Genomic DNA, 19,756 nt, shown 5'->3' with positions numbered 1-19,756 from the left:
TATAGGGAGACATTTTTCTCCCTCTCTCAAAATAGTAGAACCCGGGGTCATCCTATGAAGATAATTAGTGGGAGATTCAGGACAGATAAAAGGAACTACTTCTTCACACAGTGCATACTTAAACTATGGAATTTGCTACCACAGGAAGTAGTGATGGCCACCAATGTGGATGGCTTTAAAATGGGGTTGGACAAATTCCTGGAGGAAAAGGCTATCAATAGCTACTAGTCCTGATGGCTATGTGCTACCTCCAGTACCAGAGGCAGTGAGCCTATGTACACCAGTTTCTGGGGAACTTGGGTGGGAGGGTACTGTTGCACTCATGCCCTGCTTGTGGGTTCCAGGTCAGCAGCTGGTTGGCCACTGTGTGAACAGAAAGGTGGACTAAAGGGACCCTTGTTCCGATGCAGCATGGCTCTTCTTATGTTATTAAGCCAGGAAATGGGAAGCTAAGGCTATAGTGCCTTAACTGATATGCCCATTCATCAGTGATGATGTTGTACAATGTCACTGCAGTTGCTTACAACTTACCTTCCATGCATCCACACTTTATCAGGAAAGATGCCTCACTCTGTCCTGGTCTTATATTGCCTTATGTAGCATCTAGCCTTAGTGCTAGAAGAGGGCTTCATCTGACTGTTTAACTCATTCTGACAGCTACTCATGTAAGCAACATGGGTCAACTCACAGGACTCCTCTACCAAAACAGTAAGGCTCAGATGCTTCATAACACAATACTGGACCAGGAATACATGAGACTTCTTTTCTGATCCCAGGGACTCCATCTTCCCCATCTCGATTTGGACCTGAAAGACCAAGAAATCTGTGGGTGCAATGAGGGTAAGTTGTAAGAAAGCAAAATTTCTGACATTGTACAACACCATCAGTGATCATGGGGCAAGTCAGTTTAGGCATCAGCTTTAGCTTCCAATTTCCTGGCCTTGTGGAGCTTGAGGCAAGATGAGATTGCCTTAACTATGGGCTTAAAGCAGTAGGTTTTTTCATCATTGAATTTTATAGTATGACAGTAGCCATCAGTGGTTCAGTTAGTAATAATTTTACATTAACTTACATCAGAGTTTTTTTCCTTAAAAGCAAGAAATCACACAAATCTCTTTCTCTTTTCCTAGGTCAGTCACAGTTTTGTTAGTCAAGTTCCTGAAGCTAAAAATCAGTTCCCTTTTTCCTATCGAATGGTCCCAAAACAAGAACCACCTTACCTGGGGATTGTCAAATTGCTCCTGCATTTCAGGTGGACATGGATCAGTCTCATGGCTCCACAGAATGACAGTGGAGAAAGGTTCATGAGCACCTTCATGTCTGTGGTCATAAATAATGGAATTTGCATTGCCTCCTCTGAAACCATCCCATTACAGAATTGGGGAAATAGGAAGTTGGACATTATTTCAAGCTTAATGAACACTCAGGTCAATGTAGTTGTTTGTCCCCTGGATACTCAGCTCATGTTAATGGTAGGAGTACTAATGCAAATAGCTGCAAGGACAAAAAAATCAACTGTGGGGAAGGTTTGGATTGCAACGGCTCTACAGGACCTCAGTGTGAGAATGTTATACGAAATATTTGATCTCCAGCACACCCATGTTTCTTTCTCTTTCTTAACCAAGACACACAAAAGGATACAATATGATGATTCTAACCCCCTTTTCCTTGCTATTGAGCAGTTTGGGGATGCTGCATTTCATTGCTTACATTCCAGGCATGTGCTGTCTGTGAAACTCTGGAAAAGATGCAGAGAAAAAGAGAGCTGGGAGAACCTGCCCCAGGATGTGATTGACAGGATCTTGTCTCAAGACTCCTACAGTATTTACAATTCCATCCAGGCTGTGGCACAGACCTTACATGCTGCATACTTATCCTGGCTGAACTGGATGGGGAGGATCAGTGGAGACAGGCTGGGGCTTCAAAGGATACAGCCATGGCAGGTATTCCTTCTCCTTCACATATTTTTATTCTCTCTCTCTCTCTCTTGCGTGTATAGCCCACCTTTCCTCCAAGGAGCTCAAGGTGGCACACATGGTTCTTTTTCACGTTTTTATCCTCACAACAACCCTGTCAGGTAGGTTAGGCTGAGAGTGGGTGACTGTCTCAAGTCACCCAGTGGGCTTCATGTCTGAGTGGGGATTGGAATGCATGTTGAGGCAGGGATCAGTGGCCTATCAGGTGCCCCAACCAGCAATCCTTTCCATTTTAGTGTTTGTTCTTGAGGAAAAGTGGCCAGGACCAAATAGTAAACCACCTACCCCACAACTGAACAATCTGCCTACCAGAGTTAGCTGGGGTAGTCTCAGATGTGGTGTTGGGGTCTCCTAAGTTAACTGTGTTGAGTCACTTCAACATTCATGGCGTGGGGCCATGCATGCTGGTCTCACTCCCTACATCCAGTGTTTGCTGACCTTGCTTCATTGAGGTCTGAATGGGGAGTTCTACAACATTTGCTTGAATGTGATTTAAACTCTCCAGGTCCTCAGGGGCTCTACATAGAGGTTAACATGTCATTTTCAAGTATTATGCCTGAATAGGGCTTATGAGTCTAGAAGAATTACTGGAGATTCTAAATGGGCAGATCCAAGATGTGCAAAACATTCTTCAGTGTGCATGTTTTTCTATGTCATTCTAGCTTCACCCTTTCCTGAGGAATTTTGAGCTACACAATACTTCTGTGGATGGAGCTTATGTGGATGAGAATGGGGAACTGGCAACTGACTTTGATATTGTGAACTGGGTGGTGTTTCCCAACAGGTCCACAGCTGGAGTGAATGCTGGGAGTATAGAGAGAGAGGCCTCCTCAGAGATCAAGTTCACCATTGATCAGAAGGCCATTGTGTGGCCCAGATGGTTTAACCAGGTGAGGAAAACTACTTATTTATTTTGATGCCATTTAATAACTCTTACCAGATAATTCTATGCATGTCTTCTCTAAGGTATGTCCAATTGTGTTCAATAGGGCTTACCCATTCAGTTCATTGGGGGTTTCTCCCAGGTAAATGAGCATAGGATTGCAGCCTGACATGCTATTAATGTGTTAGCTATAGTGCATAATACTTAAAGGATGTCATTCCTATCCCATTATTGTATACTGAAATAACACAGTGACTATGAATAGAAAAATGTTTGTAAGCTGTTGTTGTTGTTTAGAATCCATTGGAGACCTTCTGTGAAGTTTCCTAGACCAGGTGTCTCCAATATTTTTGGGCTAGAGGGCCCATTTAGAATTTTGCTAAAGTCAGCACTTTAGCAAAATGGCTGCCAGGAGGGGGCATGACCATTCATAAAATGGGTGTCATGGTGGTCATGCCCTGTCATAAAACACCCATTTCACGTAAGGCAAACTGGTAAGACTAAAATACAAGCTAAAAACCTGAATAAAAGGCAGAGGCAGGGTCTTTGCCCTGAAATACAAAGTCACTCTGGGGTCATCCCATGAAGCTGCTTGGTGGGAGATTCAGGACTGATAAAGGGAAGTATTTCTTCACAGTGCATAAACTATGGAATTTGGTACCACAAGATGCAGTGATGGCCAACAATTTGGATGGCTTTAAAAGGGGGTTAGCTAAATACCTGGAGGAGAAGGCTATCAATGGCTACTAGTCCTGATAGTTCTATGCTACCTCCAGTACCAGAGGCAGTATGGGTACACCAGTTTCTGGGGAACATGGGTGGGAGGGTGCTGTTGCATTCATGTCCTGCTTGTCAGTTTCCCCTGTGCAGCTGGTTGACCAATGTGTGAACAGAATGCTGGACTATTAATTAATTAATTAATTAATTTACTGGATTTCTTAATTGCCCATCTGGCTGGTCCCCCGGCCACTCTGGGAAGTGTACAGCAATACAATTTTACAACAATAAAATTCTACTTTAAAACTAGAGGGACCCTTGGTCTGATCCAGCATGGCCATAACTAGGGATGGACGAAAGTCACTTACCTGATCCCAAAGCTTGCTTCGCAGTGGGGGGGAGGCGCTCCGTCCCTCCCCCCAAAATTCTGGCTGGGGGGGAGGCGCCCCATCCCTCCCTGCCGAAATTCTGGCCGGGAGGGAGGCGCCCCGTCCCTACCTGCCAAAATTCTGGCTGGGGGGGAGGCGACCCGTCCCTCTGGCCGCGAAACCTCGTCTCCTGCCGGGACACAAATGGCAGCGGCCGTAGCCACCGCCGTTTGCGTCCCTGGCCTGCAGTCAGCCATGATAGGCTATGTAAATGTTTACGTAGCCTATCACGGCTGACTTTGAAAAAAAAAAAGCGTGTACGCAAATGGCGATTTGCATTCCTTATTTTGGAACGGGTAGTCTACGTAAACATTTACGTTTACGTAGCCTATAATTTACATTTATGTAGCCTATCACGGCTGACTTTGGGGGGAAAAAAAAGCACGTACGCAAATGGCGGCGCCCATGGGTGCCGCCGTTTGTGTAAGCGCTTTTTTTTTTTTTTTCAAAGTCAGCCGTGATAGGCTACGTAAACATTTATGTAGCCTATCACGGTGGTTTTTTAAAAAATCTAGCCGTGATAGGCTATGTAAATCTTTACATAGCCTATCATGTTTGTTTGTTTGTTGTTGTTTTTTACTTGGAAATGGCGGCAGCGGCAGCAGGTCGGAAGACCGGCCGCCGCCGCCACCAAACTGCCACCGAACCGCCGCTGTCGCCGCCGTCGCCAGGGACATTCGAGCAAGGTAAGTCCCATCCCGGGGGGGCGGGGGGGCAGACCGTTTCTCCACCAATTTCGGGGGGCCGAATGCGCTGGCATTCGGCCTCCCCGAGATTCGTGGAGAAATTCTCTGACATCCCTAGCCATAACCTTTTTGGTTTTCATGGTAAACACATGAAATATGGAGACCTGTCAGCCTCCTTGGAGGGGATTGTTGTTCAGTCTTTAAGTCATGTCCGACTCTTCGTAACCCTAGGGATGTCAGAGAATTTCTCCACGAATCTTGGGGAGACCAAATGCCAGCGCATTCGGCCCCCCGAAATTGATGGAGAAACGGTCTGCCCCCCCCGCTCCCCCTGGGATGGGACTTACCTTGTGCAAATGTCCCTGGCAATGGTGGCTCCAGCAGTTCTGGTGGCGGTTCGGTGGCGGTTCGGCAGTGGCAGCTGCGGCAGCCAGTCTTCCATATTTAGCTATGGCCATAATAACCATAATAGCTATGGCGCCGCCATTTGTGTCCCGGCATGACAGGATTTGCGGCCGGAGGGATGGGGCACCTCCCCCCTGGCCAGAATTTTTTTGGGGGGACGGGGCACCTACCCCCCAGCCAGAATTTTGGGGGGAGGGATGGAGCGCCTCCCCCCACCGTGAATCAACTTTCGGGTTCAGGTAAGTGTCTTTCGTACATCCCTACGTAACCCCATGGACCATAGCACTCCAGGCCTTCCTGTTCTCTGCTCTCTCCCGGAGTGTGCTCTAGTTCATATTCATTGCATCAGTGATGCTATCTAGCCATCTCATCCTCTGCCGTCCCCTTCTCCTTTTGCCTTCAATCTTTCCCAGCATCAGTGACTTTTCCAGAGAGTTTTCTCTTCGCATTTGGTGGCCAAAATATTTGAGCTTCAGCTTCAGTATCTGTCCTTCCAATGAGCAGTCAGGGTTGATTTCAGGGTTGATTTTAAGGGTTGGGGGGGATCCCACTTGCCAAATTTGACCTAGTAGTTTTTTTGTGCTAGGCAGAGGTGAAATTTGATTCTTTCGCAAAGTCTCTCAAACCAAAGAGCTATAACTTTTCACTGTTTCCATAGACGTTCATGACATTGGGGACTTGTCAGCCCCCATAGAGAGGATCCCAGCTGCCAAATGTTAGACAGTTTGGCCCAGCAGTTGTTGTGCTAGGCACAGATAAAGTGTGGTCTTCTCAGAAACTCAAACCAAAGGGCATAAGGGATAATCAGAGAAGTCAGGTGTTTGAGTGGTGATTTGGAGGAGGTTCTTATCCCTAATCTCTGCTGTTGGTTTCTTTGAAGTGCAAATAAGCACTCTCTCCCCTCCATGCAAAAGGGTAAGGGGAAGTAGGGATGGCGGAGAATTCCGCCCAGAATTTCAGTGAGGCCAAATGCATTGGCATTTGCCCCCCCGAAATCCATGGCGGAACAGCCTGCCACCCCCCCCCCGCGGATCTCCCCCAGGATGAGACTTACCTAGGGCGGATGTTCCAGACAGCAGTGGCTCCAGCGGTGGCTGCGGCGGCGGTGGCTGGTCTTTTGACCGGCTGCCATGGCCGCCATTTGCAGTCTGGTCTTTTTTTTTTTTTACCCAGACATGATAGGCTACATAAAGACTTACATAGCCTATCACGTCTGGGTAAAAAAAAAAGGCGTATGCAAATGGCGGCGGCTACAGCGGCCGCCATTTGCGTTCCTTAGTTTTTGCCGTTTTAGTCTACATAAATATTTACGTAGACTATTAACAGCGAAAAAAAGGGGAACGCAAATAGCATAGTGGGAGCTATTTGCATTCCTTTTTTATTCGCCGTTTTAGCCTACGTAAATATTTACATAGGCTAAAATGGCAAAAAATGAAGGAACACAAATAGCGCCCACTACGCTATTTGTGTTCCCCTTTTTTCACTGTTTTATCTTACATAAATATTTACGTAAGATAAATCGGCGAAAAATAGGGAACACAAATGGCAGCCACCATAGCCGCCATCATTTGCGTACGTTGTTTTTTTTGGGGGGGTTAGCTGTGATTCTTACATAGCCTATCATGGCTGCCTGGCTGGACGCAAATGGCAGCCACTATGGCGGCCACCATTTGTGTCCGCCGCAGCCCGCCCGTGGCTGGAAATCTGGCTGTGGACGGCCCTGGCCAGCTGCTCCGCAGCCTGGCCACGGAGCGGAGCCAACCGTCAAGGATTCTGGGGAGGAGGACCAGATTGCCTCCCCCCCATCCCCCTCACTGTGAAAGATTCCACAAAAAGGTAGGGATGGCAGAAAATTCCGCCACGGATTTTGGGGGGGCCGAATGCCAGTGCATTCGGCCCCCCAAAATCTGTCGCGGAATGGCCTACCCCCCTGCCCCCCCACGGATCCCCTCAGGACTAGACTTACCTGGGGCGGATCTTCTGGGTGGCGGTGGCTCCGGCGGCGGCTTTGGCGGGGTGGCGGCGGCTGGTCTTCCGACCAGCTGCCACCGCCACCATTTACAGTTTATTTGTTGTTGTTTTTTACACACACATGATAGGCTACATAAGTTTTTATTATGTATTTTTTATTACGCCATTTGCGTTCCTTATTTTTGACATCTTAATCTACGTAAATAATTATGTAGACTAAGACGGCGAAAATAAGGAGAACGCAAATAGGTTCCACTACGCTATTTGCGTTCCCCTTATTTTCGCCGTCTTAGTCTACGTAAATATTTACGTAGATTAAGACATCAAAAATAAGGAACGCAAATGGCGGCGGCTGTAGCCGCCGCCATTTGTGTATGCGTTGTATTTTTTTTTTCCCCCAGAGCCCTCCGCGGCCAGAAATCCAGCTGCGGATGGCTCTGGCCTGGCTGGGCCTGGCCGGCTGCTCCGCGGAGCTGCCGCGGAGCACAACTGGCCGCAGAGGATTCCGGGGGGGGAACGGAGCGCCTCCCCCCTATCCAGGATTCCGGGGGGAGGGACAGAATGCCTCCCCCCCCACCATAAACATAATCCGCAAACAGGTAAGTGATTTTCGTACATCCCTACAAAAAGGTAAGTGGGTTTCGTACATCCCTAGGGGGAAGGGACCTACTCATTGGGACTTGAAACTGGAGAATGTGCACCACTCTCATGCTGATGTGACATCCACCTTCCTGGAGACAGAAATCCACCCATGCCAGGAGGGCACATTGACTTGAACTGAGAACAACAGCAGTTGTCTTGATGGACCAAGGCAAGTGCGCTGGTACACAGTTGACAGAGAGAGAGAGAGAGAGAGACCCATGGTGCAGCAGGGTGCAAATATGCAATAGGCTCATTATGTTAAAGCCACCAAGCCCAGCTATTCCACCCAGGCACAGGGCACAGGGTGGGTGACCTGGTTGATACTGCAATGCTTGTCTGAAAGATAAGCCACATTTACACATAGGCATTACAGTGAAACTGCAAATGGCTCATTAAATCAGTTATGGTTCCTTTGGGTGGGGCGGGTGGGCGGGCAGGCAGGCTGATGGAGGCAGGCGGAGGCTTGCAGAGACTGGAGGAGAGACACCCGTGGGTGCAGCAGGGTGCCAATATGCAATATTGTCTACACTGAAGTGAGGCTGGAAGCAAACAAACCAAGCCCACCATGAGAGCATATTCATTGAAACATGGCAGATAGTGGGTTCTGACTGGGCCGGAGAGTTGTGTTTGCTGTAGACAAACAAAACTAGCCCGCTGAGGGCATATTGAGACAGAAGACCCTGAGTTGTGAGTTGAACCGGGCCAGAGACAAACAAAACAGGCCTGCTAAGAAGCTTAAATAAAATAATAACAACAACAATAAAAAATGTAATGCCCTTCCTAACTCAAATGAAGACAAAAAGCCAGCAAAAACAAAGAGAAACAGCAAGGTGAGTGTGCCACTTACTCGCCTGAGGGCTTGTGAGTGGGGTATCCCAGCAAGGGCAGGTTAACTTTGGGAAGACCAGCTGCTCCAATAAGTCAGCCTCCAAGCAGGACCAGTGGGGTGTTACCATGTCACCCACCAAGGAGAACTCCCTCTTGCTTGTGAAGCTGGTGGGTGGGCAGCTGAGTCTTTCCCTGGCCACCCAAGCCAGGTCCGGCCAAACCTGTCTGCAGGACAACCAGTAGGCCATTGGGTCTGTGGACCAGTCCTCCAGAGGGTCTGCCGTGTAAGTCTGCACAGACATTGCAGCGTCATCCTGGCGGGCGGGTTGGGCGCCTCTCCCCCGAACCACTGCCTGCACTGCCTTGGCCCAGAACCCCCGGCCTGTGGTCCTGCTAGGAGTGATGCTGCTGGAAGAGATGGGGCTGGAAGAGATTGGGTCTGTCTCCCCACCTCCTCCTCCCCCCCCCAGCACCTGTCCCAGCCTCTTTGCCCATTCCCCCCTCACTTGTCCCACTAGTATTCCCTGCCACCCCATCCAGGAGTTCTCCCCACAAAGGCCATTTTTCAGGCAGGGATCACATATGGTGGCCAACATGTATGTCCTCTCCTGGCAAAGGGCCTCTACCCACTGTACTAGGCCATCTCTCAGCCTTGTCACCACTTCCCGCATGTCTGGCAGGAAGCATCTGCCTGTGACAGGATCCCCAGTCTCCAAAAACTTGCACATCTATTTCTGGAGATGCCTGGCTGCAGTAGGCGTGTACGAAATCCCACTTACCTGGCTCCTCCGGGTTCAACATTGGGGGGGAGGCGATCCGGTCCTCCCCCCAGAATCCTTGATGGGGGGGAGGCGATCTGGTCCTCCCCCCTAGATTCCTGCCCGGCCAGCTCCACTGCACGGCTAGTCCGTGGTGCTGCCGGAGGGGCCGATCCACAGCAGAGCTTCCATCTACTGCTGGGCTGCTGCGGACGCAAATGGCGTCCTGCATAGGGGACGCCATTTACGTCCCTATGCTAGGCCATGATAGGCTACGTATATATTTACGTAGCCTATCACGGCTAAAGCGGGGATGCAAATGGTGGCTGCTATGCCCTTTGCGTCCTTGTCTTTTGCCGTGATAGGCTACATAGATACTACATAGCCAGAGCTGCTGCCAGGTAGGTCCGTTCTGGGGATTTTGGGGGGGTAGTCCATTCCGCCACGGACTCCGGGGGGGCAGATTCTAAAGAATCCGGCCTCACTGGAGTCTGTGGCAGAATTCTGCAACATCCCTAGGGCACAGGTATCACCTGGCTGAGGGCAGTGCTGGTGCTCAGGGTCTTGGTGGCTACAAGGAACGACTTGAGGACCACCACAAGCTGGGACACGGCATCCCACTTCTGCCTGCTCAGGGGTGCTTAGGTGCCAACGTCCCCAGCCCTTGGTACCTTGTGGACAGCACACTGTTGCTCCACCATACACTCCAGCATGAGGTAGAAGGAGTTACAGCATGTGGACATGTCCTGCACCAGCCTGCGCTGTGGGATCCCCAACTCTGCCTCCTTCCCCCGCAGCAGCCTACTGCCTTTGATGCTGTGATGGAAGTGCCTAGCCAGTTTCCTGCAGCTCTCCAACAGATTACGGATGGCAGACAGAGGGGTAGGATACACCTTGTGCTGCCCATTCCAAGGGCACCCCTCACAGCCAGGTTGAAGATATGCATGATGCAGCGGATGCCCTCAAATGCACCCTTGCACACAGCCTTGTCCATGTTGGCTCTGCTGTCTGTGACCATGTAACCATGGGTGAGCTGGTGCCCAGCCAGCCACCCCTCTATCATGTGGCTCATGGCCTCCATAATCTCTGCTGCCATGTGGGACTGGTCCATGACTTGTGTGTGAAGGAGGGCCCAGTAATACCCATGCTTCCCACCAGTTCCCGAAGTGCTGGCTGCTACTAGGGATGTACGAAACTCACTTACCTTTTCGCAGATGTGATTCGCGGTGGGGGGGGAGGTGCTCTGTCCCTCCCCCCAGAATCCTCAGTGGGGGGGAGGCGATCCAGTCCTCCCCCCTGGAATCCTGCCCGGCCGGCTCTGCTCTGCAGTGGCTCCACAGAGCAGCCGGCCAGGGCCGTCTGCAGCTGGATTTCTGGCCGCAGACAGGCTGCTGCGGACACAAATGGCGGTCGCCATAGTGGCCGCCATTTGCATCCAGCCAGGCTGCCGTGATAGGCTACGTAAGTATTTACAACCCCCCCCCAAAAAAAGGGCGTACGCAAATGGCGAAAAAACTTTTGCAAATGGTGAAAAAATACGGCAAAAAAAAGGGGAACGCAAATAGCGTAGTGGGCACTATTTGCATTCCTTTTTTCCCCGCCGTTCTAGCCTACGTAAATATTTACGTAGGCTACAACAGTGAAAAATAGGGAACGCAAATGGCGGCCGCTGTAGCCGCCGCTATTTGCATACGCTGGGTTTTTTTGAGGGGGGGTTACATAAATACTTACGTAGCCTAACACAGCTGCAAGGACGCCAATGGCGGCTGAAGCAGCCCGTCCGCAGCCAGCCAGGAGACGAGCTCCAGATCTGCCGCAGCCGCCACCGGAGCCGCCGCTGCCGAATCCGCCGCATACACCCCAGGTAAGTTCCATCCCGGGGGGATTCCGCATGGGGGGGGCGGGGGGACAGGAGGCCCTGGGATGGAATCCGTGGTGAATCTCACTGGAATCCGTGGCGGAATTCTCTGCCATCCCTAGCTGCTACTGTCCCTGTGGTTGCCCACCAGTGAACCATCAGGGATAAGTAAGCCTGAGCTCCATCCTCATTGGACCAAAAGTCTGAGGTGAAATGCATGATCTGTGACTCTGCCTGGTGCAGGTGGTCCAGCACTCTCTCCCTGCATGCCTGGTACAGGGAGGGCACCACCTGCCTGCTAAGGGTGGTGCAACATGGCAGCTTGTAGTAGGGCACTGCAAGGGCCATCAACCTCTTGAAGCCCACATTTTCAGCAAGGATTAATGGCTGGTCGTCCAATGCCACCATCTCACCAATGGAGTTGGTGATCTGGTTGGGCTCTGGAAACCTTCACCTTGTGGACCCATACTCCCCCCCACCGCAACTCCTCAGTGGTGGCCTGCCCAAGCCTCTTGGGGGTGAGAGACAGAGAACTTGCAGGAGTTCCGGCACTACCAGCCTTCTGCTTGCCCCTGCTGCCGGCCTGCTGGGCTGTGGGGGCCTCTTCCCCGAGCAAGACCAATGGGAGCTGCCTCCTTCAGTGCAGGAGCAGTCTTCTGGTGGTGTAGTGCCCTGGCTGTTCCCCTTGCTCAGAGACGCCTTGCAGTGGCGGCACACGGCAGTCCTGGGATCCCATCCCACCTCAAAATGGTCCCACACGATGCTGCCCTGACATTTCTGTGGAGTCAGAGACTGCCTGCCTTGAGTCTCAGGGGTCACCACATGTGCAGGGGGAACAGTGGAAGAGGGGTCGGGTGCTGGAGCCTCTGCCTGCTGCTCCTCCTCCTCTACACCCTGGAGGATCTCCTCCTCTTGACCCTGCACCATGCTGAGGACATCAGACACCTCTGATGTAATGTCCACCAGCGGGCTCCTCTCTTCCACTGCAGAAAGAGACGCTGCTCCTCGGGCAAGAGTGCTACTGCTGCTGCCTGCACCAGCCTCCTCCACAGTGACCTCCGGGCACGAATTGCCTCTGCACTCTGCTGCCCTGCTACACCCGGACACACTCTCTGGACTGGGGGAGAGCCAGCTTGCCTGCCCGTGCAGCTAGACCTGGTGGCACCTCACAAACCTCTGCCCCTGCCAAGACCCTACAGATGCCTCCTATTGGGCTTGCTTTCTTTGCCACACAGTGCAGTATTGTATTATTTAAATAATATATGTTCATGTGTGTGTAGTGCTTTGTCCGTTATATTTTGAAATGTGGTGCTTTGCTTGACCACAACAACACAAGCACAGAGAGAGAGAGAGAGAGAGAGAGAGAGAGACAAGAGCAAAAGAAAAGCAAATACTGAACTACCTACAAGCAAAGAAAAGGGTTTATATCTTATTTTTTTAAGGAAAAGATACAGAGTTCAAAAATGGGAAGGGAAGGAATTACAGGAATTGAGAAGGGCAGTGGTGATGGTGGTGGTGGTGGTGAAGCCAAGAACGAGGAAAGAACAGTACTTTTAAGTGTGCATGTGTGTGTGTTTTAAAAGGATCGAGCCAGAAAACTATGAAGAAAGGGTTGACTTGAGAATGGGGGGGGGGGAGCCACAGAACAAGGCAAGGGAAGGAAAGGAAAGGCAAAACTACTTTTAAAATATTTATTGGTTTGATTGTTTTTTAAATAAAGAACTACAAAGACAGGCAGAGAAAATGGTTGAATAATTCAGAAGGGCAGGGGGAGCCAAAGAGCAAGGAAAGGCAAGGCAAGGCAAGGAAAAACTACTTTTAAATCTCTTTCTTTCTTTCTTTCCTTCTTTCAAATAAAGAACTAGGAAGACAGAGAAAATGGTTGAATAATTCAGACGAGTGGGGCGGGGGGGGAGACAAAAAGCAAGGCAAGGAAAGGAGGAAAGAGTAAACTACTGAAGTACTACATGTTTTTGGTTTTTAAATAAATAATCTAGAAAAGAAAGCAAGGGAATTGAGAAGGGTTGGGTGGGAAACAGTCCAACACATACACACACGCACACACATGCCACAGATCTAGCCAAATAACTTCAGAGCTCTCTCCGGTAACACCACCAGATCTCTCTCTCTCTCCCTCTCTCTCGCACGCCATGAACAACCACAGGCTTTTTTCTCCAACATATCCAGTATTCCTCCCCCCACCCCCACTGTCACTGACTGAAGACTGCTGGGCTATGTTCAGCAATTATTATTTGGCAATTAGAGTTGCCGTTCGCCAAAGCTCCCCCTCCCCCCTCCTGCTGCTGCTGCTCCTCGTCTCCCCGTCCCTGATCTTTCTCAAGTTGATACATTTTGGAGTCGGGATGTCTGGGCTTCAGAAGGCACCAGAATAGCTCCAGATCTCTCAGGTGGACCAAGGAGCTTAGCTTCAGAGCACCTTGGTGCTGGTCTAATTTGCTTCAGATGGCACTGAGGCACCCCCAAAGCACCCTGCTCTTTCTCCTGAACCTCAGCCCCTGGACCTCTCTGGCGTTTTTGATATCATAGAATCCAGTATCCTAGCAATCCTGTGGGGCATTATGGGAAATTAAAAATGTGGCTAGCCCCATGCTGCTTGGAGCATAGCCACTGTAGCCAGGTAGGCCTTGTAGAGTCCCTTTCACAGATGAGGGGGGCCACTATAGAACTACCTCAAACGTTGGCAGGACCATCTCAAACCTGGAGCCAGCCCTGAGTCTGGATGAGGCACTTCTGAGGACTGGCCTAGGATAGAGGACTGGGGATTCAGCAACAAATGCATAGTTCTCTCTGGTGACAGGCCAAGGTGAGGCAGAAGGTGCAAAAGGCTGCGAGACAACAACAGAAGCTGTCCCATGAATTGCCCAGATGAAACTGAAGGCTTAAGAAACCGGGCCAAGAGAGCAGCCAGCTCCGCATGACTGCTGAGGTGACTCTAGGACCCAATCCTGCTGAAACATAACTAGTCCCAGTTCTTCATGAGCATTGTGTTTGCTACTATAACATGGTAGCTGACTTGTAAGAGGTCAGGTTATTTGTCCATCTAGCCCAGGGATGTAGAACCTCAGGACCAGTACCCAGTTCTGGCCATCCTGGTGCCCCAATTCTGCCTTCTGGGATTCCCAAGATGGCCACTACTGCCCAAAACACACTAGGCAATATTCAGTTATTAAATTGTTACTCTCAAGCACCAGCTTGACAACTGCCTCTCTCCACGTTCCATCATCACAATTACAGCCCTAAGAAGTAGAGCCAGGAGCCACAGGGTGATAAAATTGGGTGTGAGACTAACTGTTCCAACTCTGTAGCTAATTTCTGTGAATATAAATGAAACCTCCTAACTGACACATTTTGCGTGATGTGCCTTCTCTTCCTGGCTAGACGGTGCCCTTTTCTAGATGTACTGAGAGTTGTCGGCTTGGATACACCAAGCGGATTAAGGAAGGAGAGCCTGTCTGCTGCTATGATTGTGTCCCATGTACAGAAGGAACTATCTCCACTGAGGAAGGTAGGGGACTCCAGAGCAAAGTGCTGCCCTTGAGGAATAGGCCAAACTTTCATTCATACATTGTCCTAGAAGGATTGTTTTGGCATTGGATTCTTTCTGCTGTTGTGTATACTTAATTATTAGCTTATTGTAGTGGAGGCTGGTAGCCAATCTGACTGTTGGGGCATAGAATGCATCAGCAGAGGCAGAGCCAAGGGGTCATCTCTCTCTCTCTCTCTCTCTCACACACACACACACACACACACACACACACATGAGCTCTTAAAGCCAGCCAGATGCTTTAGAAAACCTTATGGGTGCAATTATATGCATCTTTAGGCAGAAATAAGTCATATGACTGCGGTCCCCTCCCCCTTGTAGCCAGCACAGTTCTGGCAACATCCCCATGCTTAGGAACAGAGCGCAGAGACAGGAAAAGGGGCCGTTACCAGGGACGGGAGGAGACTGTGGTGGTGGCCAGATGAGATTTCCTATGGCTACTCCAGGCTCCTTCCCTCCCCCTCCAAAGTGCCGCTGCTAGATGGGCAAAATCGCCTGGCTAGAAGAAATTAGGGATGTGCGAACTCACCCCCATCCAGGTTCTCCAGATGCCCACCCAGCCCCTGTCCCTACTCACTGGTCCCCAGACTGCACTTGAGCCCCTCTCATGCTCAGCAAGCAGCCCACACTCACCCCAGCGGCCTCATCAAGCTCTGCAGTCACCATTTTAAAATAAAATGGAGACAGCAAAAATACACATATTTTTGTATGGATAACATGCACATTCTGCAAATGCACATATTCTCATGTGTGAAATGCACATTTCTCCCAAGACACACAGTGTGTGTGTGAAAATGTGCATTTTTCAGAAATTGTGCATTTTCGCACATACACAAATATACCCATTTGCAAAAATGTGCATTTTTGCATACATGAATATGCGCATTTGCAAAATGTGCATTGTGTGTGTGAACAAATTTGCGCATTTTTGCTGACCCCATTTTATTTCTCCAAATATGGCAACCACGAAGCTCGAAGAGGCTGCCAGGGTGAGTGCAGGCTATTTGCCGAGTGTGGGCAGGGGGCAAGCAGGGGCTGGGGCTTGGCAGATGGGCTTGTGTGTGCTGGCAGGAGCGGGTCCACTGGATTCCCGGTCTGAATTGGGCACCCATGCCATCCCTAGGAGAAATGCAGGGGGGCTGGAGAGCAGAGGCACAGATCTCCTCTGTTCTCCAGCTGCCCTGCATTGGATATTCAGCAGCCTCTGAGTTCGGAGGCTGCTGCCTGTCTTCATAGGGTTGCGCCCTAAAGGACTTCTAAAAAAAATCAGGTATCAAGTTCATTCAGTTGTTTCACATACTCTGCGATCTGTTTCAAACCAGCCAAAGAGTATTCCACTCTCACCATGCATTTCAAAACAGGTTTGAAACTCAGCAATCCAGTTCAGCACAGCACAAACACGTGTGTGTGTGTTTTGAGTAGGGATGTACGAAAATCACTTACCTTTTCGCAGCTTGGATTCGCAGTGGGGAGGAGGAGCTCCATCCCTCCCCCCAGAATCCTCTCTGGGCCAGCTCTGGTCTGCTGCGGCTCCGTGGAGCCGCCAGCCAGGGACGTCCGCAGCTGGAGTTCCGGCCATTGCCGGCTGCTGCGGACGTAAATGGCGGCCGCCATAGCGGTTGCCATTTGCGTCCAGCCAGGCTGCCGTGATAGGCTACATAAGTATTTACATAGCCTATCACGGCAAAGAGCAGGGGCACAAACAAAGGCTGCTACACCTTTGCACCACTGCTCTTTCCGTGATAGGCTATGTAAGTATTTATGTAGCCTATCACAGCAAAGGCAGCTACGCAAATGGTGTGGTGGCCACCATTTGCATGGCTGCCTTTGCCATGATAGGCTACATAAATACTTACGTAGCCTATCACGGCAGCCTGGCAGGATGCAAATGGCCTCTGCAGCAGCCGGCCGAGAGGCCACTGGAACTGCCGTTGGAGCCGCCGCTGCCAGAACATCCACCCCAGGTAAGCTTCGTCCCCGGGGGGATTCTGCAGGGGGGTGGGGGTTGGGAGGCCATTCTGCCATGGGTTTTGGGGGGCCGAATGCCAGTGCATTTGGCCTCACTGAAATCTGTGGTGGAATTCTCTGCCAACCCTAGTTTTGAGAGGCAGGACAACCCCAACCCACAGAGCAAAGCAGGAAAGAAGCAGGCAGGCAGCAGCCCCCATAGCCCCCCTGACCTTCATGCAAACGAGCACACCCCTCCCTCAAGACTACCTCTGAGTAGCAAGACTTGCAAGCACACAGGAGGCAGCAACAGGCAAGGAGGAGATAACGCTGTGGGGAGCTGTAAAGCAGCAGGCTAGGCCAGGCATCTTGTCTTCGGCACAGAAAAGCAAGCGACTAGCCAGAGCAGTAACAGCAGCCACACTGGCACCTCTTCCTCCTCCTCACTCAGCTCACTCTGAGACTGCTCTGAGGAGTGCTGTGTGCCTGCAGAACAGCCACACCCACAGGACTCTTGATTGGTGGTTCAGTCTGAATTGAGCCCACCCAACAGGCAGTGATTTGTCGGTCCAGGCTCCCCACCGCCCATCTACTCCCGTTCCTTGTGAGTTGATCTTATTAGCTGTTTCTGCTAGTTGACGAGCCTTACTTCTTTTTTGTAACACTTCCTGCCTATCACAAAGAGCACCGTACTGATCGCAGTCCATCGTGCCCTTCCCCATGTCTTTACATGGGGAAGGGCTTAATGGAGGACAACTAGTCCGCTTTACACATGCATAGGAGAGACCCATATTTAAAGACAGAGTCATGTGCCATTTGACCCCAAATGGATGAGATGGGCAGGATTCATGTACAATGTCTGCTCCTGGCAAGGAATTACAACATGATGATGCATGGGGGCCTTTGGAAATTGCCAGTGTAGCAATGTGGCTACAGCATGGGCTTTGGCTGCGGAGAACTGAGACCAGCTCCTTGGGTGACCTGGGACGAGATACTGCGATTTCTCACCCTAATGTCCCACGCAGTTGTCAGGATGATGCAGTAAATCTTAATTCATGATGCCCAAGGGTCTTTGGAGGAATGGCAGATACAAATATAAATGACATAGGGAACTAATATTATTAATTGGTAAGAGCAAATGTTTAATCAGAGCACCCACCCCACAAGAGTTGCATACTGCCACTGAACCTCAAGGTTGTATTAGACATCATGATGACAAGACATGGACACTCCTATCTCCCATGAATTTCTCTAATCTTTTTTTTAAAGCTAAAGCAATCATCATTTATTGTGACAATGAATTTTGAAATGAGCCTCTTCCCATCCCTACTAATGAATGTTAGTTCATGACCTCTGCCCCATCCATGTCTTCACTATTATCTTGTGGCATATATGCTTTTACCCCTCAAACATATATTTCAGGTAATGTCATAGACCACGGGCTACACTTGATGGAAGGTTGATTACAATCATGCTGCTACTCTTGTTATTTTCAGATGCAAGCCAATGCTACAAGTGTCCAGATGATCAGCATCCAAACAAGAACAGAGATCAATGTGTCCCTAAGCTTATCAACTTCCTTTCTTACAAAGAAACTTTGGGGATCACCCTAGCTCTCAGTGCGCTATTCTTATCTCTAAGTGCTGGTCTTCTTTTAGGAATCTTCATTAAATATCGAGAAACCGCAGTGGTCAAAGCCAACAATCGTGACCTTACTTACATGCTCCTCAACTCCCTCCTGCTTTCCTTTTTGTCCTCCTTCCTGTTCATTGGTCATCCCATGAGGGTGACCTGCCTTCTCCGACAAACTGCCTTCAGCATCATCTTCTCAGTTGCTGTCTCTTCTTTGCTGGCAAAAACAATCACAGTGGTGGTGGCATTTATGGCCACAAAGCCAGGAAACAGAATGAGGAAATGGCTGGGGAAGAGTTTGGCAAACTCCATTGTGATTTCTTGCTCTGGTGTTCAAGTGGGCATCTGCATTCTCTGGCTGGGAATCTCTCCTCCTTTTCCTGACTCTGACATGCATTCCCAGCCTGGGCAGATCATCCTGCAATGTAATGAAGGGTCTGTCATCATGTTTTATAGTGCCCTTGGCTACATGGGCTTCCTGGCTGCCATCTGCTTCACAGTGGCTTTCCTAGCCAGGAAGCTGCCTGGGGCATTCAATGAAGCCAAGTTGATCACCTTCAGCATGTTGGTGTTTTGCAGTGTTTGGGTGTCCTTTGTGCCAGCCTATCTGAGCACCAAAGGGAAATACATGGTAGCTGTGCAGGTCTTCTCTATTTTGGCCTCCAGTTTGGGGTTACTGGGTTGTATCTTTATCCCTAAATGGTACATTATTGTATTGAGGCCAGATCTGAATAAAAAAGAGCATCTAATGTTGAAACTTAAAGATGGCATTTGATTTTACTACTTTATTCATTCAGCATAGTGGTAATAAAACCAGTGTACCTTGCTTGGGTAACCAATCTAGTTTTGAATGATGATGACTGAATAATGAGAAACTGGAATGGCCACAGACCATTTTCTTTTAGAGATTTTAATGTAATCATTGACAATGACATTCTTTTGTATGCTATTGTTACCAATCTTTGTTCTTTCCATGTATGTAATGGCCACTTCTGAAGGGATATAGCATGCATCTCATTTATCAGACAATTTATCAGTATCAGACAATTCGGTATAAGGGATTTTGTCCAAGAGAAGTATTTAACATTGTGGGGAGGGTAATAAAGGATTTCACTTATCACCCTGGTGGTTTTGGGGGGAATTTTTATGAAAATTGCGTACTTCATAGAGGTGTCCATATGTAAGTAACCTGCAACATTTTAAAGGACAGGCAAAGGGGTTAGGGAGTTATGATGGATAAAAAAGTGTCTGAAGTTTTTGTTTTTTGCTAACTTGACAGTTATATTCCCACCCCCACCACAAGCAGTGTCAATGGAAGTAGAAAGGAGAGACTTGGAATTGGTTTTCTCTGGTTGGAAGCTAGATATGTCAATCTCAAATTAACATCCTCTCCTCTTTCTCTCCCACATTCCTAGTATGAAGAGCTTCAAGGGATGCTACACTTTTAAAGAGACAAGCAG

The 19,756-nt window shown here is 49.5% G+C and overlaps 1 protein-coding gene across 1 annotated transcript in view; it reads left to right on the top strand.

Annotated features, from left to right (window-relative positions):
- LOC146355482 (vomeronasal type-2 receptor 26-like) overlaps positions 1 to 19,071 on the top strand; it is a 33,999-nt gene extending 14,928 nt beyond the window's left edge. The window contains exons 3-6 of the mRNA XM_084829899.1: positions 1,131 to 1,472; positions 2,639 to 2,866; positions 14,552 to 14,678; positions 18,161 to 19,071. Coding sequence (XP_084686025.1) covers positions 1,131 to 1,472; positions 2,639 to 2,866; positions 14,552 to 14,678; positions 18,161 to 19,071 — 1,608 coding nt within the window. The remainder of the gene's footprint in view (positions 1 to 1,130; positions 1,473 to 2,638; positions 2,867 to 14,551; positions 14,679 to 18,160) is intronic.
- The last annotated feature ends 685 nt before the right edge of the window (positions 19,072 to 19,756 follow it).

Source organism: Heloderma suspectum, chromosome 2 (genome assembly GCF_057233095.1).
Source record: "Heloderma suspectum isolate Gila_16-S chromosome 2, 16-S_ref, whole genome shotgun sequence".
NCBI classification, from domain to species: Eukaryota; Metazoa; Chordata; class Lepidosauria; order Squamata; family Helodermatidae; genus Heloderma; species Heloderma suspectum.
This window is presented reverse-complemented; position numbering and strand designations above follow the sequence as displayed.